Source organism: Grammomys surdaster, unplaced genomic scaffold, assembly GCF_004785775.1.
Source record: "Grammomys surdaster isolate TR1022 unplaced genomic scaffold, NIH_TR_1.0 242, whole genome shotgun sequence".
Lineage (NCBI taxonomy): Eukaryota > Metazoa > Chordata > Mammalia > Rodentia > Muridae > Grammomys > Grammomys surdaster.
Genome location: NW_021604687.1, coordinates 10,524,976 through 10,549,134, shown reverse-complemented (window position 1 = coordinate 10,549,134; position 24,159 = coordinate 10,524,976). Strand labels below are relative to the sequence as shown.

At 36.6% G+C, this 24,159-nt stretch overlaps 1 protein-coding gene and 1 pseudogene across 1 annotated transcript; both read left to right on the top strand.

Moving 5' to 3' along the window:
* Nucleotides 1–6,637: 6,637 nt before the first annotated feature.
* LOC114627004 lies at nucleotides 6,638–8,947 on the top strand (annotated as a pseudogene).
* Nucleotides 8,948–22,915: 13,968 nt separating this feature from the next.
* LOC114627067 (putative vomeronasal receptor-like protein 4) lies at nucleotides 22,916–23,824 on the top strand. The gene has a single exon (XM_028774744.1). The coding sequence runs from the start codon at nucleotides 22,925–22,927 to the stop codon at nucleotides 23,822–23,824; it is 900 nt and encodes a 299-aa protein (XP_028630577.1). The 5' UTR covers nucleotides 22,916–22,924.
* Nucleotides 23,825–24,159: the final 335 nt, after the last annotated feature.

Genomic DNA, 24,159 nt, shown 5'->3' with positions numbered 1-24,159 from the left:
TAAGATCAAAAACTCAAGTGACAGCATGTGCTGGTGAGGATATGGAAAAAGAGTAACTTCATTGCTGGTGGGACTGTAAACTGGTACAACCACATTGGAAATCAATCTGGTTGTTCCTCAGAAAATTGCAAATAGTTCTACTTAAACATCCAGCTATACCTCTCCCTGGCATATAACCAAAAGATGCTCCACCATACCAGAAGGACACGTATGTACACCACTGTGATCATAGCAGCCTTATTTGCAGTAGCCAGAACCTGGAAACAACACAGATGACCCACCAAAGAATGGATACAGAAAATGGTGTTCATTTATACAATGGAATACTATTTAGTCAATAAATAAGAACATCATAAAAGTTGCAGGCAAACAGATGGAACTAGAAAATATCATCCTGAGTGAGGTAACAAAGACCAAAATGACATTAATGGTATGTACACACTAATAAGTGGATATTAGACAAAAAGTACGTAATATTCAGGATACAGCCCAAAAGTTTAACCAGAAGAAGGCCCAAGTAAGGATGCTTCAATCCCACTTAGAAGGAAAAAAAATAATCATAGGAGGCAGGGAGATGAAGGGACCTGGGTGAGACAGGGGAGGGGGAGTGGAAAAGGGGAGCAGGAGCAGGTGTGGGAGAACAGGAGAGAAGCCCTGAGGGCCAGGACAATGGATGGAAATATGCAGGAGCATGGAGCAGGAGCTAGGGTAACCCTCTAGATAGTATCAGAGACCTGTGATGTGACAGATTCCCAAGACTCAACGTGGGTGCCCTTAACTGAAATGCCCAACAGTGGGGAGATGGAAACTGATGATCTCACCTCCAGTAGATATAAAGGGCCTCCATGGGAAGAATGGGATCACCAATCAACTCTTAAAGTTTCTGAAACAGCATTGTTCCCTTCTAATAGAAATGCTGGGACAAGGTGAAGAAGAGACTAAAGGAAAGGCTGTCCAGTGAGTCGCCCATCTTGTAATCCATATCATGGGTGGGGGATGTAGGGAGTCACCAAGGCCTGACACTATTATTGATGCAATAATGTGCTTACAGACAGGAGCCTAGTATGTCTGTCCCCTGAGAAGTCCTACCAGCAGTTGACTGACAGAGATGCACATACTTACACCCAACTATTGGACTGAAGTTGGGGACCACTATAGATGAATTAGTGGAAGGACTGAAGAAGCTGAATGAGATGGCAACTCCATAGGGAGACCAGCAATCACATCTCACCTGGACTCCTGCAATCTGTAAGGTACTAAGCCACCAATCAGGGAGCACACATGGATAGGCAAAGTCCCTTGGCACATATGAAACTGAGCACTGACTTTTCTGGTCCTAATAGGAGAGAATGTACCAAATTATGTAGAGACTTGAGGCCCCGTGTAAGGGGGATGCCCAGGGAGTGGGGGTGGAGCTTGCTTTCTGAAGCAAAGCCAATAGGGAGTGGGATGAGAACTGTGGGGTGGGTACAACTCTGGAACATGAACAAATAAAATAATTAATTAAAAATTCTAACTGTCCTGTTTCTGAAGAAATGTTTCATTTGTTAAGAGCCCTTGCTCTCTTGTGCATAGGACACAAGATCCTAGCACACATTTTGGCAGCTTGAAGAAGAGGTTTCCTGATAGCCCATTTCTGAATATTCTCAAAAATAACCTCTAACCTTTTACTTGTGTAAGTATATGCTTAGAAATATGGACTCTGGCCGGGCGGTGGTGGCTCACACCTTTAATCCCAGCACTTGGGAGGCAGAGGCAGGCGGATTTCTGAGTTCGAGGCCAGCCTGGTCTACAGAGTGAGTTCCAGGACAGCCAGGGCTACACAGAGAAACCCTGTCTCGAAAAACAAAACAACAACAACAAAAAAAGAAATATGGACTCTGAGATTTTCCAGATCTAGAGGATACTGGTTCTGATTTGACAATTATACCAAGAAGCTGTGGGGCCATGAAAGGATGACTAGGATTTTAGTAGAAGCGTGGGCTAGAAATAACCCGGAGATCCAACAGGTGTCCATGCCTGTAAGTGACGGGCATCTATTTCACCATGCTCCCAGATTACAGGCTCCTGACACGCAGTCCAAGATCTGCCTTGACCCAGGCTTTTCAGTCACGTAGGGCAATGCAGCCCCAACCAAAAGGGTTTGTATCACCTAGCACAGGTAGAGGGAGTGGCTTCAGGCCTCAGCCTCAGGAGATTTCCATATTAATGAGATACCTAAAAGCCAGTGGGTGTAGCCAATTACATATTCTTTTCCCAAACTCTCCTACCTCCCTATTTAAGTCAGGTCTGTCCTGACCTAAGTGGGGGTGCATCTAGATTCAACTACCAACCATCATGAAAATAAAGCCTGTAAAAACCACAAACTTTCTCATGTCTTTCAGGGCCGACCATGAAGAACCACAGAGAAGGCCTTTAGTGAGCTGCTATACTCCAGCCACTGGGCTTTCCTGAGGACTTCTCTGTGTTCCACTGTGGAGGCCTGCCTCTTCAAGCAAGCTAGCCAAGCAGCTGCCTTTCAGCCAAGGAGATGAGCTGATGCTTTTTTCTCCTTATAACTACTTTGTAGGACCCCATTCTCGAAGGATATTTGTCAAAGGCCAAGCATGGTGTGCCTTTATGATTCTCTTCATTATAGTGGTAGAAGGATGGAGGAGATTCTGTAAAAAATGAGAAGAGAATTCTCTGCTTAGAATATTACTTTTGAGGCATACTGTATAATAAGCAGTTAATAGATGCTTGAAGACATGAAGGTATTAGTTGTAACCATTTATAATAGAACATAGATATCACTTAGTGTGATCTCTGATTATATATGTGACACTTGAAAGAGGCTATTGGAAAGAGGAAAAGGGTCTAGAAGAATGATGGAGAGAGAGATTTAAAAAGGCAAAGTTCATCAATGGTTATTGTATATTGAATGAGCATGTCATGAAACCCATCATTTTTACAATGAATATGCATGTAAAAATTTGCTCCAGATGCAATATTTTAGAGAGAACATTTGGCAAAGTATTCTCCTGGTTATTTACTCTAAAAATTCAAAGATCATGTTTTCACCTAGGTATTGTCAACTGTGCTAGTTTTCAATTCCTGTAATAAAAAACTGAAATACTTTAGAGGGCAAAACCAAAGAGAGCACATTAATTGGTGTGCAGAAGTACATTTATAGTATTAAGTAACATTTAAATTTTACTTTGAATTTTCTCAATTCACTCCTTTTCTCAAGTTAACTGAATTCATGTTTGTAATTCAATGAAACTTAGGCTAGGAATATATAAGAAATAATAACTAATTTAGTGTTCATTAGTAATTTTATAGTTTGTTAAGTTTGCATATACTTAGGAATTCTTAGGAATGTTTCAACTCGTGGCCTAGGGAAACATAAGAGATTATTAACATTATATAATAAGTTTTTTTTTAATTTGGGTGAAATTCTATTTAATTGCAAAGATTTCTAAAAGGGAAATCTTTTCTGTGTGTTTCAAAAGTATCTCAAAATATCATGTCACTTATCTATTAAATTCATGTAAAGTTATCCTTGTAAAGAGATAAACTAGCTGGGCAGGGGTGGCACACGCCTTTAATCCCAGCACTTGGGAGGCAGAGGCAGGGCGGATTTCTGAGTTCGAGGCCATCCTGGTCTACAGAGTGAGTTCCAGGACAGCCAGGGCTACACAGAGAAACCCTGTCTTGAAAACCAAAAAAAAAAAAAAAAAAAAAGAGATAAACTATGTAAGTTTTAGTAGATATTTGAGTGTTTCAACTAAAACAAATTCAGACTGAATATTTTAAGTTTTCTAAATTGAATCTTTTAACATTGTTATTGGTATAGTATTGAATAAACTGTACATTATCAGCGAGAAAAATATTTCCAATTCTCAAACATAATAAAATTATTTAAAGTCAAATCCTTTACGATTTTCTCAAATAATACAATTTTTCGATGAAATATGCTTTCCCAATGCAGGTCCCTGTGACTGGAACTCAGGGACATCCTCCACAACAGCTGCAAGACAGCAGGCCCCAAAAGACAGGTGGGGTCCATGGGTTTAAGAGATTTTTTTTCATGGTGGACGTAGATGGATCTTGAAGTACCCCCATGAAACTCAGGGCAGACCAGAGTTAAATAGGGAGGGAGAAGGGAGGAGGGTCTTGGGAAGAATGCTTAATTGGCTACACCCTCTGGCCTTCAGGTATCTCATTAGTATGTAAATCTCTCTAGGGCCTGAGGCCTGTGGTCATACCTTCTACCTGTGCAGGTCAATGTAGATCTATGCCACATGTCAGCAGCCTGGATTCTGGAGTCTCGGCGGTATAGATGCCCATCCCTCACAAGCAATGGACATCTGTTGGGTCTTCAGGCTATTTCCAGCCAGCGCTCCTACCAAAACCAGCCATCCAATCATGGTCCCACACCCAAAGAAATGCAAAATAAACTTAAGCTTACATGACGAATATCACAAGCCGATTTTTATTTTTTGTTGAATATCATTTACTAATGTACATACAATTTTAATAGAAAATGTAGCCAATTGTGTGACACATGCCTATGTCCAATGCACTTTCAGGGATAAGTCTTTGATCAAAGTCAGTCTGAACTACAGGTTGCTATATCCCTCCCATTTTTCTTCAACACACACACATACACAAACACACACATCAATATTAAACTGGAAAACAGATAATGTAGAATTATGAAATCTAGAAATTTTTTTAAATTAATGCCAGTTAATTTCATTACATCTCTGGCTATATAGTATCAATGCTAAAATAAAAGATAATGCTTGAGTTTATGTTTGTAATCATTATGGGATTTTTAGTTTATTTCAGTAATTCACATTAAATATCTACACTAGTGCATGGGCAGGGACCATAAATTTGATCAAGTCAACTGTAAGCCGAGGACACATTCTCCATTTTCCTTAAAATTCATTTTAGTTAGCAGATACATTTTATTTAAGTCTCAGTTTTTAACTCAGTTGATCTCAAGGTACATGTGTTAACACCCCTGGCCATCACTTTGCAATTGCTTTACTCTCAGTAGTTCAATAATTTCAAACATACACATACAGACTCACACACACACACTCACACACCCCCAGCAAAAAATTCATTTTCATATCTTTCCTAAAATTATGCCATGCAACTTGTAATGAAGATCTGGTTATGACTGCTTCCACAAAAGTCTCTGCAGTGACACCTCTCCTGCTGCTGCTTCATCTCAGGGGAACTGGCTTATAACTGTGAAATTGTAATATTCTAGTCAGCATTTGTGTTCTTACTGTTACAAATGAGCTAAACTCAATTTCTAAAGAACAATTGACACATTTAAGTAATTTATGAATATCAGGTAATAGCTACGAATTAATACCTTAGTAATACATGATCAGAGTTTTATTTCTTCTGTCATTATCTAGTTCATAAAGATTCAATGGAACTAGCCTGGGTGGCTAAGCTCTTCATCTCCTGATATTGCTGAAGACTTATTTTGGTTGCTGGCAGTGGACAGTACATCAGCCAACACCATGTAACTGGTCACCTGAAAGTCACATAGTCACTTTATATTCTCTCTGAGCAGTGGTACATCTTTGGGGTCATTTCTTACTAAATGTGGTGAAGCTTGAATAAAATTGATACATGTCATCTGTTAAGTTTGTATATCGCTTTGATTACTAAATATCCACAAAGCAGAAGGCAAAGATCACCATAACTTCATAAACCAAGACGGTTCCAAAATCAAATACTGTGAGAATGAAGAGGAAAAGTGATCTCTCTTTTAAAATGTAGAGCTAAGTAGAAGCAGCTCTCAGTCTGATTGCAAATTTATTGAGACAACTGTCTGTACACTGGCTGTTTTTGTTTTTGGTTTTGGTTTTGGGTTTTTTTGCTCTAGGTCAGTTTAGTAGTTATGGATTCCCCCACTTTTATGAATGTTTATGGACACACTTTGGGCTTTAGTATTTAGAAATAAATATAACAACTTAAACTATTGTAAATGCTCCCGTGAATATAACTATAATAGTTACATAATTATTAGGGCATGGAAAGTACACTAATGGTCTCACAATGTATCTGCATCTTTGATTCTAAATTTGGAGGATATAAAATTTCATGCAGAACAAAAAAGTGTATAAAATTTATTTGAGATAAACCTTTTGTTGAAGTGGAAACTTAAGGGTTCTTTGGAAAGTTGGTTGGATAATGTTTGGCTGGCATAAATACTAGAAGGAATGCTTAGCTAAAGAGGACACTGGTGAAATACTCCTGAAGGCACATTTAGCTGAAGGAGACACAGATGAAAAGAAATTCTGGTAAAGCAATCACATGAAAGGATACTTGATAAAGGATTCTTTGCTAGCAACATGTATGTATTGGTCTGGCTTACATTGCATACTTGAGCTGCATTTGTTGGGACTCCATAGAGAAAAAGCACCAAAAATCTTCATAGTGTGCTGCAGTTTCTTGCTGCTTCAGTGAACTCAATCTGATTGGCAGAATGATGTCAGCTGAGACAGATGCAGGATACATGTTGAGGCAAGACATGTGGAGGACACAATATGTTTGGAGGGAATAAATAGGTGTTGAGTGACTGATGGGAGGCTTACCCAGGTTTGTTTGCATAGCTAGCTGTGCAATGCTTGTGGGTCTCAGGTCTTCTCTAACCTTCGCTTCTCTGAGAGAGGCACAGCTAAGAACTTCTCCTGCCATTCCTCCTTGTCCCTCCTGCTGATTTGAGCCCAGGCTGAGGCTTGTCTATCTCTGATAGATTGTGTCAACGCTGTTGCTACCTTGACTCTACTGAACTGTACCGCTATTGTACTTGAAGTGTTCCCGAGTGTACTGAGCTGCCACTGCTAACCTGTGAACTGATTTGATGATTTCCAGACAACAAAGATTGGAGTTGCTCCAAAGGTCTTTTCTAAACAGGTCTACTTTCTCCCCTTCCCAGCCTCCCTTCTTTATCACTACTTCTGGTGGGTGAGAAACTAAAAGGGAGGTTAAAGAATTTAAGAACCATCATTAAAAATAAGGATTGAAAAAATTAAAATTACATAAGGGTGATTTAAAAAGTGATATAATTAGAAATTATCACTGTAATTCCAGTAGAATTTTGAGTCAAAACATTGATAGTTTCAAAATGGATCACAGTAAAATTATGGAATAGGAGGCAGAATCTTGCCTGATCTTTTGGATTGCTTTAGTGAATTTTTCCCAGACTAACATATACTTTTTTTAGTTATATGTATGTACTTACTTTTTTTTAACTTATCACTACTGTTTTAGGCGTTAACTATAAAATGAGACAATGTAAATCATAGGATCAAATTCCTAAGGCATTAGACTCAGGCACATCAGACAAACTTTCTATTATATATGGATGTAACTGTAAAGGCATTTATTATCTGTAATGTTTTATATAGAGTAGACACATGGATGGGATATAGACATATTGATGATGATATACAGTCTGGAACATGGGAAGTTGAAGACACAGACTAATGAAGAAGTAGTAGAGAATAAAGAATGGTGATATAGACACAGCATCCAATGAATCACAAGTTTCATGTATACACAGTTTTTTTTTCAGATATATAAAATACACTTCTATGCTCTTAAGATGAATATATGTTCCATTTATGTCCTAATTAAAGAATATCCTTTATTTCCAAACTGTAAGTAGAGTCCTAGACAATATGTTTCTTCTTCTTTTGTATATTTTCATAATCCTAGTTCACAGACTTAAACCCATGGACCTATTCTCCTGTCAACTGACCCTGGTTCACATAATAAAGTTTTTCACTGGAGGAAATATTTGGCTTGCCGGTATATTTGAGTCACTAAACACTGTGAATGACATCAGATGTAAGGCAACTTTTACACAAGCAGGGTGATGAGAGGACTCTCTATCTGCATCACCTACTTCTTGAGTGCGTTCCAGGCTGTCACAATCAGTCCTAGTACCTCTTTTCTTGCAAAATTTAAACAAAAACTTAAAAAGTACATGATTAATGCTTTATTTTATGTTTGATTTTTCAATTTTTCTGTCAGTAGTGACATGATATTCTATGTTGATAATTTTGCCAGTGTTAGTGAGACTAAGCAGATGAAGATCATTAAATCCTGCTGACTCTTCCCCACAAACCATATCATCTTGGAATTACTTTTCACATTCTCATGCTCTAGAGCCATGTTCCTTGTAGCAGTCATGCTGACCATGAGTGCATACATGGTGACTATCTTGCACAGACATCCAAAGTAATACAAGCATCTTCATAGCATTAGCCACCTGAGAGCATCCCCTGAGAAAAAGGCCACCCAGACTATCTTGCTGCTGGTAGGGTTTTTTGTGGTTATGTACAGGGTAAAATTCATGATCTTATATGCCTGGGTCCTGTTATCAGTGTATGACCCAGTAGTCCTGACTGGACAGAAGTTTGTGATTAATGCCTATCCCACAATTACTCCTTTGATATAAATCAGTTCTGATAAGAGAGTAATCAGTGTACTGAATAATTGCAGTCAAAGTGAAACTAGATTTTTTTTTAAAAGGATTATTTCTCTTCTTTTAAATATGATTCTCTGCTGGGCAGTGGTGGTGCATACCTTTAATCCCAGGACTTGGGAGGCAGAGGCAGGTGGATTTCTGGGTTCGAAGCCAGCTTGGTCTACAGAGTGAGTTCCAGGACAGCAAGGGCTACACAGAGAAACCCTGTCTCGAAAACCCAAAAAAAAAAAAAAGATTCTCTGATTTTTATTAATATTTATAAGTTTTGCATGATCATGTATGCATGTGTAAATTTCTGATACTCACAGAGGACAGAAGAGGTCATGGATTCTCTGGAAATGCAGTTTCAAATGACTGTTTGTGCCATACAGTTATTGCCCCAGTAATTGTATTTTTTCTAAATTACAGATTCCTTTTAAACTTCAATTGTTCAAGTAGCAAAGTGGCTATCTTAATGATTCAAATAAAGTTTGTGGCATTACATACATACATTCTTTCTTATTATTACTTTTGAGTTTTTACAGTCCAGTCATTACCCCTCCTTTTCCCATCTCCCACAATTCCTCATCCAATCCCTCTTCAGCTTTTTCTCCATGAGGATGTCTGCACCCCAACACTCTCATCAGCCCTCCCCACTCCCGTCAGTCCTTACATTAATTGGAAAGTCACAATGCTTTTGAGGTCTCTTAGAATCTGTCAAATGAGAAACAATGTCCACTAGGTCTAAAAAAAGTCTGAGAGTTCCTATTTCCAAGCATACAGTTACACAAGTAAAAAGTTAGAGTCCCGTCTTGAGAATAATCAGAAAAGGGCTATCAAAAAAAACCTTCTTCAAGATGCCAAAATGTGTGCTAGGAACTAAACTTGTGTCCTATGTGCAAGAGAACAAGGGCTCTTAACAAATGAATATTTCTTTAGAACCAGGATAATTAGGATGTTTAATTAATTATTTCATTTATTTACATTACAGATGTTGTATCCTCCAGGTACTTCCGCATCTCACACAGTTCTTCATCCCATTTGCCTTTGCCTCTGAGAGAGTGTTCCTCCTGCCCTGTGGGGCAGTGGGCTGTGAGAGGCAGCTGGGTACCTGGTTCAGCACAGGCCTCGAACCTTGGAGACCCTAAAGGGATGATAGGTGTTCAACCTTGCTCTTGGGCCCTAGTTCTTTCCACTTAGCTTCAACCATCCACAGCCTCTTCCAAAGAAAGGTGTGTGGCCTTAGGTCACATAGCACAGGTAGAGGGTATGACAACAGGCCACAGAGCCTCAAGACATCTCCATATTCATGAGATACCTAAAGTCCAGAAGGTGTAGCCAATTAATCATTCCTTCCCAGACCCTCCTCCTCCTTCAAAACGTATTTAACCCCAGGCCCACTCTGAGAACAGGGGCTACAGCTTCATCCACTTTCTGCCATGACAATAAACCTTTTAAAACCATGGACTGCCTCTTGTCACTGGGGCCCACCATGGAGGACCATGGAGAAAGTATGCAACTAATGAACTGCTACTTAATCTCCCTCAGAAAACTTCTCTATGTTAAAGCCATGCAGCCCACCAACTCAAGCAAGCAACTCTAGCCAGCCAAGACCTAGCCAAGCTAGTTGCTATGACCAAGAGTCTCATTTCCTCATGGGTTGCCCCTGGAGCTCATCTTCTCCCCCTCCACCTCTTTAGACTGCAGGTAGTGCAAGCCCATATGCCCTGTTCCTACTCTTCCATGGCCTCTCAGCAGCATCTGGGAGCCAAAGGGCTTGAGACCAGCTGATACCTGTGCGAATACAAGTCATTTTGACTTGTATTTCTCTTTTGAATAAGAACATTGAACATTTCTTTAAGTGCTTCTTGTGATTAGAGATTTCTCTGCTATGAATTTTCTGCTTAGCTATGTTGGGGGTTCAGCCTCGAGACAGATTCAGAGTTTTCAACTGGAAGCAGGGATATTTGGAAGGCACATAATAAATATACACACACTACTTTTTTGGGTGCAAGCTGACAGGCAATAATTTTTCATGGCTTAAAGTTTCTCTCTATTCTCTTTCACTCTCTGCTTTCTCTCTCATTCAATTGCAGCTTGAGGCTGAATGAACTTGGCATTCTATTGGGTATTATGCTTTTCTCCTGTGCACTTTTCTTTTCTTGAACTCTCACATACCTACACACCACTGTGGATTCCCCTTTCACTCAAACACATACTTCACATACACACCTCACACACACCACATGCACCCTCCTTTTACTCACACATACACTCTCCATACAATCCTCACACTCTCTCTTCAGTCACTCTTCACATTCTCTCTCCACTCACTCTTCACATGCTCTTCTCATGCTCCCTCACTTGCTTGCTCACCTGCTGGCTGACTCACTCACTCGCTCTCTCACTCATTCACTCACTCACTTACCCACTTGCCTTTCTCTTGTCCCAGTCTTTTATTGATACTCCAAAAGCAGGTAGAAAAAAGATATTGTATAATCATTGCCAAATCAAATTCAAAAGAATAACCACATCCTACAAAGAATCAAGAATTATAATTATTCCCAAAAGTTTCAATCTTTCCTATCCCCAGGCCTGTAGCCAAAATAATAATAATTGCAAACTTATCATTATTTAAACTTTAACTTTTAACTTACTATACTTCAGAGCTCAGAGCTCCAAGGACAACTACTTGCATTTTCCTGTGAAGCTCTAATGATAAATGACATGGGAAAGTTGCTATGCAGTGGCCAGAAATAATCAAGTTAACCCTTCATTCAGTAGTTCCACTAGCTTTCTGCTTCTGTACATTGCACACAATGACTCTACTAAGAATCTGAGTGTTTTGACTTAGTTTTGCTAGTATATAATTTTATGCATTCTATACTTACTTATCCAGGAACCATTCTTAAACATTACACAAAACTTATTTCATAACTTCAATAGTCTTTTCCTTTTTCAGGGTACCAATGTTGGCTCTATTTCATTTTCTAATAATTTTTTTCAAACTTTCTTTGCAAATCAAGTATTAATCTGGAACTACCATTGTGCCGTTATCACATTGTTTTCAAGATGACAACACACAGGATGCACCTGGGCCACTAGGACTGTGCTGTCCAGTTCCCCATGCCTCAATTTTTAATTGTTTAAGAATCATTACATCAAGGAACATCTAGTTTCACTAAGTTCACCAGAGCAGAAGGTGAAAGAAGACAGACAAATAATTATGCACATCAAGGCCAACTGAAAAACAGCCACACACAAATGAAATCTACACAGCCATTGTCTAAGGCTAAGGTTAGGAACAACTGTTTTTACAATGAGCTGCTGTGGGCTACTGAGATGTCTCCATCCCAGCCTACTGCAGGGAGTCCCTTATTTCAAATGGTGGGATGTGTCTCCTGCATGCCAGGGTCCCAGACTCCATCCTCTTTTTACAAGGAGATGCCATGGGCTTCTGAGATGTCTCCATCCCAGACTACTGCAGAAAGTCCGTGTCATTGTATGCTCTCCCCAATGTATCTATGTACCGCATGTTTAGTTAGGTTATTTGGTTTAATGGTATCGAATTTCTTGAATTCTTTACATATTTTGACTACTAGTCTTCTCTTGAGTATGGGGTTGGTGAAGACATTTTCACATTCTGTAGGCTACCATTTTGTCCAATTGATGTTGTTTTTTCCCTTAAAGAAGCTATTCAGTTTCATGAGGTCCTATTTATTAATCATTGACCTCGGTACTTGAAATGTTCTGCTCAGGAACTTGTCTCCTGTTCCAATGTGTTCAGGCAGCTCCTCCATTTTCTATTCTATTAGATTTAGTGTGTCCAGTTTTATGTTGAGGTAATTGATCCACTTGTGCTTGAGTTTTGTGCATGATGGTAAATCTGTATCTATTTGCATGATTTTACATGCAGACATCCCCTTAAAACAGCACAATTTTTGGAAGATGTCTTCTTTTTTCCATTGTATGATTGTGACTTCTTTGTCAAAATTTAAGTGTTGATGGGTTTGTAGGTTTATTTATGGGTCTTGGATAAAGTTGGTGAATATTTTGTTGATTGATTTTACATATATGTTTATGAGGAAAATTGGAGTGTAATTCAACTTCTTTGTTGAATCTTTATGTGGTTTGAGTATCCAGGTGACTGTTACACAATAAAATGAATTTGGCAATGTCCTTCTGTTTGTACTTTTTGGAATAATTTGAGGAGTGTTGGTGTTAACTCTTCTTTGAAAGTATGGTAGAATTCTGTAGTAAAACTTTCTGGTCCTGGACTGTTTTAAGTTTGGAGACATTCAATAACTGCTTCTATTTCCTTAGCATTTATAGGACTATTTAAATTGCTTATCTCATATTGATTTGACCTCTAAATAAATAGCATCTGTTGAAAAAGTTGTTTTATTTATTTATTTATTTATTTATTCACTTATTTTTTAGTTTCTAATTTTGTGGAATGTAGTATTTTAAAGTATGACCTGATAATTCTTTGGATTTCCTCAGTATCTGTTATGTCCTCCTTTTTATTTCTGATTTTGTTAACTTGGATATTTTATTTTCTCTGGGGTTTTTTTTTGTTGTTGTTGTTCTTCTTTTGTTTTTTGTTGTTTGTTTTTTGGGAGTTTTTTTGGTTTTTTTTTTTTTGGTTAGTTTGAATAAGGGTTTAATCTATTTGGTTGATTTTCACCAAGGACCAACTCTTTATGTTAATTGATTCTTTGTACTGTTCTCCTTTTTATTTAATTGATTTCTGACTTTAGTTTGATTATTTCTTGCTGTCTACTCCTTTTGTTTTTTTCTTTTTGTTTTGGTTTTTTTGGTTTTTTGTTTTTGTTTTTAGTTTTTGTTTTTTTTTTTTTTTTTAGTGTTTCCAAATGTGAGGTTAAGGTGGCTAGAAGGATATCTCCACATTTTTTTAAATACAGACACATAGTCCTGTGAATTTTCCTCTTAGTTCTTCTTTCATTATGTCCCATAGACTTGGGTATGTTGTACGTTTCCACTTTTCTAGATCTCTCTCTCTCTCTCTCTCTCTCTCTCTCTCTCTCTCTCTCTCTCTCTCTTTCTCTTTTTCTTGACCCACTAGTCATTCAGTAGAGAGTTTTTCAGTCTCCATGAGCCTTTAGGATTTCTGTTGTTTCGGTTGTTGTTGAGATCCAACTTAATCCATGGTGGTCTGGTAGTATGTGGGGAGTTATTTCAGTTTTCCTGTATTTGTTGAAATTTGCTTTGTGACCACATATATGGTCAATTTTGGTGAAAGTTCCCTGAGGTGCTGAGAAGTTATATTCTTTTGTGTTTGGATGAAATGCTCTGTAAATGCCTCTTATGTGCACAATTTATCTGTTTAATATTTTTATAGATAGCCAATCTATTTGTAAGACATGGTTTTTGAAGCCTCCCAGTATCCATATGTGAGGTTCTGTATGAAGAATGAGTCAGCATATCTTGACTGGCAGCCCATAATGGCCCACACATGTCCAACAGCTACATATGCATTTTACAACCTTAAGATCTGTCCGGCACAATGAGACAAATGAGGTCAGCAACAAGAAGCAAGATGCCATGTGGCAATTTGGGTTGACGGTATAAAGTCATTCCCAAATTCTGCAATAAATTTGTCTGTTTCCCTTTCTCATCTGACTCCCAGAGTCTGTGTCATTGACTTCATGCCTTCTTACCAGCTACTCACAAGGAACATCCCAAAGGGCCATGGGCTAAGGCAACAAGGGTCGATGTATAATTTAATCTTTCATAGTATTTCCGATACAAATGTAGATGCCCTTGGATTTGAGATATAGATGTTTGTAATTAAAGATCATCTTGGTGGAATTTTTCTTTGATAAATATGTAATATTCTTCCCTGTCACTTTAGTTTCATTTTGGATTCAAGTCTACTTTAATAGATGCTAGAATGACGACCCCAGCTTGTTTCTTAGGTCCATTTGCTTGTCAAACCTTTTCCCAACCCTTTATTTTGTGGTAATACCTATCCTTGATATTGATCTGTAGTTTCTATTTGACCCGACCTATGGGTCCTAGTTATTCGTGGGGGCGAGGAGGACCGCAACCTGAAAAAAGAACGGGCGAGAGAGGGAAAGGACTCAAGGAAGCAATTGCTTGTCAAGAGTCGTGTATTTGAACGTGAAATGCTTTTTTATAGTATGCTTTACAAGGGAAGGGGGTAAGAGGGGCCAGGTGGTGGAAAAGTACAGAATCTTCATGGCCTGTGCCCTGAAACATTTCATGGTCTACACGGTACACTGCCTTGAATTATGATCTACCTGCTATTCTTCAGAAGATATGGTACACTGCTTTGAGTCTATCTGCAGCTGCCAAGCAGGATCTTGCAGTTGCCAAGCTGCAGGGGACATTGTGCAGGTGGGGAAAGGTAGGGGGTGAGGATAAGGGTGAGGGTCCTGGCTTCTGGCATCTTTTGTGCATCAGAAGAATAGATTCTATGTTTGCATTCATTTTGTTAGTCTGTGCGGTACACTATTTTAGATTGGCTGTCATTTAGCAATTGGGATGTATTACTGCAGGATCTTCTGGCTTTGAAAGTTTACCTTGAGCAATCAGGAGTTCCTACTCCAACATTTTCCTGTAATTAGCAAAGTTTATTTTTCCATTTGATGGGTTATGTTTATCTGTAACTGACAGTTTTTTTTCTTATTTTTTCAATCCACTTTTCTTGCTTTGTATACTTAGTTCTTTAACTATAAAATTCATGGAAATTTTTGTTTCTGCTTTTGTCCTTTCTGTGATTTCTTTGTGCTTCTTGTGGGATATGGGTGTATCTTTTGACTGGCTTCTTTTATGATTTTATTAAAGCTCTTGTGTTTTCCATTGACTTGGGTTTTTTTCCCTCACCTGTGCCTATAACTTGAAAGTTGTACTTATATCATGGTGTCCCACATACACAATACATTCTAGGCTTGGACTCTGTCATTGAGCCATATCCCAGCCATATGTCATAGCTTCTCCTGATAAGACAGTTATAGTACCTCACTTCTCTGTGCTCTATAAAAAGGCTACTTTTCCTAAATGTGTTTGGAGGAGGTGACATTTTCTTAATTTTATATTTAGGTAAGACACTGAAGCCACTGTCAAGTAAGTATGGAGGGGACCATGAACGTTTTGGAAACAGGAAGGATAATTTGGGGAATCTAAAATGTTTTCTACTTCTAAGTGAAATATTTTTATTGTTACTTTTGTTGTGTTCCCAAGGACTGGAATCAGTTAATCCACACAGACTGATGTGGCCTGAAGAGAATAGCTCACACGTGGGAATATTAGAGCCCAGCTCTTCCTACTCTACTGCTTCCTTGGAATTGGGAAAGTTCACTTTTCTATTTGATGCTGCCATGTTGTAACAACTTCAAGATCAGAAGTTCCTTCTCCAGATGACACGATAATTATGGGACTAGAGGGAAATGAGCTGATGACATTTCTTGCTTATAACTACTGCTTAGGGTCTCATTCTACAAGGACGTATCAATAGAAAAGCCTGGTGAGTGTCTTTTTTTATCCTCTACATTATAATGAGAGTTGTAAGTAAGTGGTAGAAGGAAGCAGGGTATTCTGTATTAAATTATTAGAGAAGTCTCTGCTTAGAATGTTACTTTTGAGACATGCTACATAATAAGCATTCAACAGATGCTTGTAGACAGGAAGGTATCTGTTGTAATCATTTACAAAAGAACATATTTTTCACTTAATGTCATCTCTCATTATATAGGTAACACTAGAAGGGGGCTATTGGTAAGATGACAGCGGCCTAGCAGAAGCATAGAGAGAGAGACACACAAAAGGCTAAAGGGAAATGTTCATCAATGGGTATTATATTTTGGATGAACATATCATGAAACTCATCATATTTAAATATTGTGCATGTAAAATATCACTCCAGATGAAATAATTTAGAGAGCACGTCTGAAAGAGTTTCTCCTGAGTGTATACTCTATGAATTACAATTGTGAACTGTGTTAGTTTTCAATTCCTTTACCAAAACACTGAAATACCTTAGAGGGTTGAAACAAAGAACAAACATTTATTGGTGTGCAGGAGTACATTTTTAGTATTAAGTTACATTTAAATTGTACTTTGTATTTTCTCATTTTATTTCTTTATCCAGTTAACTGACTGTATGCATTTAATAAAATGTAACTTAAGCTAGGGATATACAAGAAATTTTAACTAACTTAGTGTTTATAAGTAATTTTCTAGTTTTTTGATAGTTTGAGCAAATATATTTTATTTTACTGATACTTAATTTATTTACAAATATATTACAACAATTATTCATTCCAGAGACAGTAATAAACAATCAGTATAAGTTACTTTGATCACCTCTTTTATATTTAATTAAGTATATTTTCAGAAGGCTGCTTTCTAAGATTTATGTCCTCTTCTCTATGTAAATTCTTTTTCTCTTAGGTTCCTGGTCACTGCTCCTCTCCAGGTCTACATTTTTGCCTCTTTTTCCCATTCTGCAACATGAAATTATAAAAATTTTGAGTAAACTTTTCTAATATTTACAAATTAATGACTTTTATTTTTAAATTAAGAGTTTTGAAGTTATAGAGGCTTATAAAAAAGATATTATTTCTCCATCTATATGGACACCTGTCATTATCTACTGTTTGCAAGTGTTGTGGTATCTTCATGATAGCTCTGACCTGATGCTGTAACTTCTGATATCTAACACATTGTATCTATTGATAAAGTATGTTTGTTGAAAAATCGTTGCTGTAAGCAGTCCCCAATATTTCTTCATGTCAATTGCAAAATAGTAAAAGATGCTTATCAAATGGGTAGGCCTTACTTTTGCAGTAACCATGAATGTTGTTTGAAGAAGACAGGACTGTTTTTTATACCACACTTTTATGAATTATACCATCAATACTGCTCCATTTTCAGTGTATCCGTTGTTTTTTTTATTACTACTGGCTCAGCTTCAGATCCACTGTAGTTAGGACAATAATCTAGGTGTACATTAAACTTCTTGATTTATACCTAGGCAATTTCCTGTCTGTTCTCATCATTCAGTATGCACTAATTCTAACCATGGTTTCTAGGCCAGTTAACTGTTTCTCTGGAAATTTACTTTTCTTATTCATTAAAATTCTCTGTGTCTATCTAGTTAGTTGCTTGGGAAATGTTTCTTTGACTGTTTTTGTTTTTGTTTTCTTTTGTTTCTAAATTCTTTCCAGGCATAACATGTGTTTATTCCACTGTCATGCTTGATTGATGGTTTGGCTAGACACAGCTGCTGCTTTTTCTCAGTATTCTGAAATGTCTTTTATTCTTACAGTATTTCTTTTAAACCGACGGCCATTCTGACGGCTGGTTCTTCTTTCAAACTGATGTTATAAGGTTACATAATTTTATGTTGTTAAGGTGTGGTTATTATTTTGATATTTCTTTTCTATGTTTTCATTATTTCTAAGTGGTTTCTTGGGAAAATTCTGACCATTCTGAAAAAACTCTGCTTATTCTTCTTTTCATGTTTTCCAATTTCTTTTGTATTTAGTGAGTTCCTTGAAAATTTTTCTATACTCTTTATAGTGTTATAGGCATTGTGGTCTATGACTTTCTATTTATTTGTCAATTTCTTATTATACATCATACTGTCTTCTTCAGAAAATTCCTTTCTCTTGTCTTTTATTTGATGGAAACTTTTCTCGCATATCTAAATATCATCCGTAGACACATACTTAAAGAATAAAACACTTAAAATCACAATTTGTATTTGTTTTCTGGCAGGCTTTATGACAGAATGTAGATTGACTGCCTTCTATGTCTCCAACCTGATTTCCTGTCTCATGTGAAGAAAACTGATGAAGGTAAATTGAGTCAAGAAGCAGCTATTCTGAGTTGTAGACATAGTAATTTGTATATACTTAGGAATATTTAGGAAAGTATCAACTCATAGCCTAGGAGATTATAAGACATTGTTAACATTATATAATAAGATTTTTGAAGATTTGAGAGATTTGTTTTCTCTACTTCAAAGATTTCCAATAAAGTTTTTTTAGTAGATTTCTAATGATCTTTTCTGAGTGTTTCAAAAGTATCTATCTGGAAATATCATCTCGTTTACTAAATTGATGTAAAGTTATACCTGAATGTTTCAATTAAAATAAATTCAAGTGTAAAATATTGTTTTCTAAATGGGACCTTTCAGTATTGCTTGTTATACTATTGAGTGAACTGTTTATTAGCAGTGAGAAAAATATTTGCAATTCTGAAGCAGTATAAAATTATTTAATATCAAACTCAAAGCATTTCTCCAATAATTACAAAGAAACAATTGCTCATTGAAATATGCATTCCCAAAGAGATGCAAAGTAAATTAAAGTTAGGTGATGAATACAGCAAGTTTATTTTTATTTTCCTGGAATAACAGTTACAAATATATATAGGAGATTAAAATGAAAGATGAAGGCAGGTGTGGTGGTGCACACCTGTGATCTCAGCACTATCAAGGTTAAGAAAGGAGAAACACGGGTTTGACTGAAGTCAGTCTGAACTACAGGTTGCTATTTCCCTCCCTCTTTTTCTTCAACCCACATAAACACAAACACGCACACACACACACACCAATACTGAACTTGAAAACAGATAATATAGGATTATAAAATTCATGATTTTTTAAAATGGAACAAAATACTACCAGTTTGTGCCATTACATCACTAGCCACAGAGTTTCAATTCTAAACAACATACAGACAGAGAGACAGATAGACAGACAGACAAATAAATGTTAATTCTTGAGTTTATATTTGTAATCATTAAAGATTAGTTTCTTTTCAGAAGTTCACATTTAATATCTACGCTGATGTATTAGGCAGAGCACATTGATTAAATCAAGTCGACTGGAAGCAGAAGAGACATTCTCCATTTTCCTTAAAGTTAATTTTATTTAAAAAATATTTTATATAAGTCTCAATTCTTTACACAGTTGATGTAAAGGCATTCATGTTAGTGACCTTGGCCCACTCTGTGTCATTGCTCAATTCTTAGTCTCAATAGTACAGTAATTTAACACACACACACAGAGCACAGAGAGAGAGAGAGAGAGAGAGAGAGAGAGAGAGAGAGAGAGAGAGAGATTCACAGTGAACATTCTCATATCTTTCCTAAAATTATGCCATGTAATTTGTGATGAAGAAAACCTGGTATGATTGCTTCCACAAAGTCTCATCAGTGACACCTCTGCTGCTGTTACTTCATCTCAGGGAAACTGTCTCATAACCATTAGGTTATAATATTCTAGTAAACATCTGTATGCCAACTGTTACACCTGTGCTAAACTCAATTTCCAAAGAATAATTCATCCATTTAAGTTATTCAAGACTATCAGGTAATAACTATGAATTAATACCTTCATAATAAGTGATCAATATTTCTATTATCATTATCTATTTTATAAAGATTCCATAGAACTAGTTAGGGTGGCTAAGGTCTTCATCTCCTGAGATTCCTGAAGACTTATTCTTGTTGTTGACAGTGAACAGTACATCAGCCAACATTATGTTATCTTGTCACCTGAAAGTCACATAGTCACTTTATGTTCTTCCTGGGCAGTTGTACAGCTTTTACATCATTACTTGCTAAATGTTGTAAAGCTAAAATAATATTGATACTTGCCATCTATTTTGTTTGTGTGTGCCTTAGGTTACTAAATCTCCACAAAACAGAAGGCAAAGATCACGATAAATTCATATACCAAGAATTTTTCAAAATTCAATCTGCAATAATGAAGAGGTAAGGCGATCTTTCTTTTTAAATGTAGGACTACATACAAAGTAGCTCTTGGTGACTTGCTGCACATCTCTTGAGACAGCTGTCTGTACACTACTTTGTTTTTTGCTCTGAGTCAATTTAATAGTGGTGGCTTTTCCAATTTTATGATTGTATATGGACACACTTTAGGTTTTAGTACTTACAAATAAATATTACAATTTAACTTACTGTGAAACTTCCAGCACTGCAATTGTTTCTGAAATAAAACAGATGACTTTTATCAGTGGATGCATATGTTAACAACTCTGTCATCATGGTAGCTATGATCCTTTCTGGTCCAATCCCAGCTTCAGTGAATGGCAGAGAAAGATGCCACTTGATCAATTACATGATACATCATTTTCTTTGTGTGATAAACATTTTCAAAGCAATGCATGTGAAGAGAGTCTTTAAGAACATATCTTTGGGGAAAAAAACACCACAAATTACTATCATTTAACTTATATTATCATGTTTTTATATGACTCATATTACATTGCTATATTCATAAATTGTAGGTGTAAAAGTAACAAAAATAATTATACATATATCTTTTGTGAGTTTTCAATTTTAAAATTGGAATATGGCTACTGTTCTTTTATTTGGAGAGCACAGCTTGAGGTAAGTATTATTCTGAATGCTTTATATAATTATATAAGATTCATTTATTGTATTTTACATATGTGAATATTTTCCTTGCATGCATTCATGTGTACCACCAGAATTCCCTGTCATCACAGGCAATGGATTCCCCCAAACCAGAGTCACAGATGGTCAGGAGCCATCATGTCATTCCTGCAAATCTAAGCCTGGCCATTTGCAAGAGTTAAAAGTGCTCTTAAGCACTAATCTCTCTCTGCAGCCTTAATCCTAAAGCTTTTCTGCACACAGAATATGAGTATGCATCTACTGTAAATATATGTTGATAAGATAAAATTAGATGTATCCTGTCATATTCATGAGGAAATTATACAATGGTCACTTCCACTAATTTCTGCATTATTTCTTTACATACATGAATACATGCATGTGTCTCTTTATGTGGAATATAAAAATGAACTTGGAAATATAATTAGGCCCTCTTTTACTCAGAAGACTCTTGGTCAGTGTTGTCATTTTGTATTTCTTTGTCACAAAGATGATTTGAAAGAACTAAATACATTCAATTCAATAATGAATTGATCCTAGTAACCAGACCAGGTAACATATGTAAGCACCAAAGTTAAGACTTTTGAGTGAAACTGTAAAAATTCTTGGTCCTGGTGATATAACACTTGGGAACTTGTTTGAAACTGTATTTGGAAGGAATCTCAAACAGGAATTCCCAAACAGAATATCAATGTGGTGGTCATCTTTATTATTACATATTTGTCATAGTGTGTGGAAAATTGTGTTTGTTTTCATGTCATGTGGTTTTTCCTTCTTAGACGCTCCTAGCTGCACATCATCAGGTGTGATTATGTAACCTTTAGAAACTATGGAAATCAGAAAAGCAAAACTGATCCATTGTCATGTTAGGGGTGAGTGTGAGACCAATAGACACCAGAATAGCAAGGTACAAGTGTCTGAACATGGAAATGTGAAAGACAGTGCTACTTACTAAGGAGGAGGAAGTTACATACAGAAGAAGTTGGGAAGAAGGTAAAGAGGAATAGCAGGACACAATTTATCAAAGAGGAAAATGGTAAAGTGCATGAGTTCTTAAGTAAAGGTGAGAAAGATAAATACAAAGAAGAGGGTAGTTAAGTAAAATAACAACATGGATGGCTAGAAAAAGTCATAAGGATTCATATTGTTAGTGATTTATTTTTCTCCTCCACAAAATCAGAAGAAAAATAGTATTTGTCTTGATAGCTAGGAGTAGTTGCTTAATCCATCATGGAGCTCACAAAGGGATTAAATGTGATGGAAAGTGAACTGGAATTCATCTAGTACCATTTATAAATATAATACTTAAATAATTAACAGGGTGTGGAAAGTAAGATAATGGCCTCGTATTGTATTTGTGTTTCCAATTCTAAATTCTGAGGTTGAAAATTTTGATAAGAAAAAAACATTTTAAAAATGATTAATTCAGATATACCTTTCCGTGATTAAAAGAGTGAGATAATAATGAATTATCTATCACTGTAATCCCATAGAATTAGGAGTCAAAACATGGATAGTTGCAAAAGAGTATAGTAAAATTATAGAATATGAGGCAGAATCTAATGATATTTTTCCCAAACCAACATACATTTTGTTCAGGTACATGGATGTGATATGTATTCTGTAATCATTAGTACTATTTTAGGTGTTAACTATAAAATGAAACAATTAAAAGCAATAGATTTGGATTTCTAAGGCATTAGATTAGTTGCATGAGACAAAGTGTTCATTCTGTATAGCTATTTATATAAAGGACTTATTATCTATATTTTATATCCAGGAAATACATGGATGGTATATGGTGCATCTAAATCTGGGCCATGATGAACATTTTGGAACATAAGTGGTCAAAGAGATATTAATAAGGACTTGGTAGAGAAAATAGAATGATGATATAGACACACCATTCAGTGAGTCAAAAATTACATGTATACTGTTTTTCTTTTCAGATAGATGAAATACACTTCTACTATGCTTTTAAGATGAGTATGTTCTGCGTTTATGTCCTCATTAGAGAATGTCCTTTATTTCCAAGCTGGACTTGGAGTCCTTCCCAATATGTTTCTTCTTCTTTTCTATACTTTTATATCCCTAGGTCACAGACCTAAACCCATGGATCCAATCTCCTGTCAACTGACCCTGGTTCACATAATACTGTTTTTCACTGGAGAAAATATTTGGCTTGCAAACATATTTGAATCACTAAACATTAATAATGACATCAAATGTAAGGCAATACTTTACACAAGTAGGGTAATGAGAGGCCTTTCTATCTGTATCACCTGTGTCCTGAGCGTCTTCCAAGCTGTCACTATCAGTCCCAGTACCTCTTTGCTGGCAAAATTTAAACAGAAACTTAAAAAATACATGATCAATGCATTATTTTATATTTGGTTTTTCAATTTGTCTGTCTGTAGTAACATGCTCTTTTATGTTGGTGGTTTTACTAATGTGAGTGAGACCAAACAGGTGAAGGTCACTAAATCCTGCTCACTCTTCCCAATGAACTACATCATCAGGGGATTAATTATTATACTGTCAACCTCTAGGGATGTGTTTTTTATAGCAGTCATGCTGACAACAAGTGCATACATGGTGATTATTTTGCACAGACATCAGAGGCAATGCAAGCATCTTCATCACATCAGCAACATGTTAGCATCCCCTGAGAAAAAGGCCACCCAGACTATCTTGCTGCTGGTAGTTTTCTTTGTGGTCATGTACTGGGTGGACTTCATCATCTCACTCACCACACTCCTGTTATGGATCTACGACCCAGTCGTCCTGACTGCTCAGAGGTTTGTGATGTACACCTATCCCACAATTACTCCTTTGGTACAAATCATTTCTGATAGGAGAATAATCACTGTATTGAAAAACTTGCAGTCAAAGTGCCACTAGATTTTCTGAAAAATCTACCTTATTTCTCTTTCTTTAAAAATGGTTCACTTATTTTTATTAATATGTACAAGTGTTGTACCAGCATGTATGCATGACTGCATTCCTGATATGCACAGATGTCAGAAGAGGTCTTGGCTTCTCCTGAAGCTGCAGGTTCAGGTGACTGTAGGTGCCATGCTGGTGTAGCTCTGGTAATTGTGGTTAGTTTTAAAATTACAGACTCTTCTTAGACTTCAATTTTTCAGGTAACGTAGTGACATTTTTCATATAATTCAAATAATGTTTGTGGTATTACATATATACATTCTGTTGACATAACTGATGTGTGGACTATA

Excerpts from the sequence above, each read along its gene's own strand:
- LOC114627067 (XM_028774744.1), top strand. The coding sequence starts at position 22,925 with ATGTCCTCATTAGAGAATGTCCTTTATTTCCAAGCTGGACTTGGAGTC.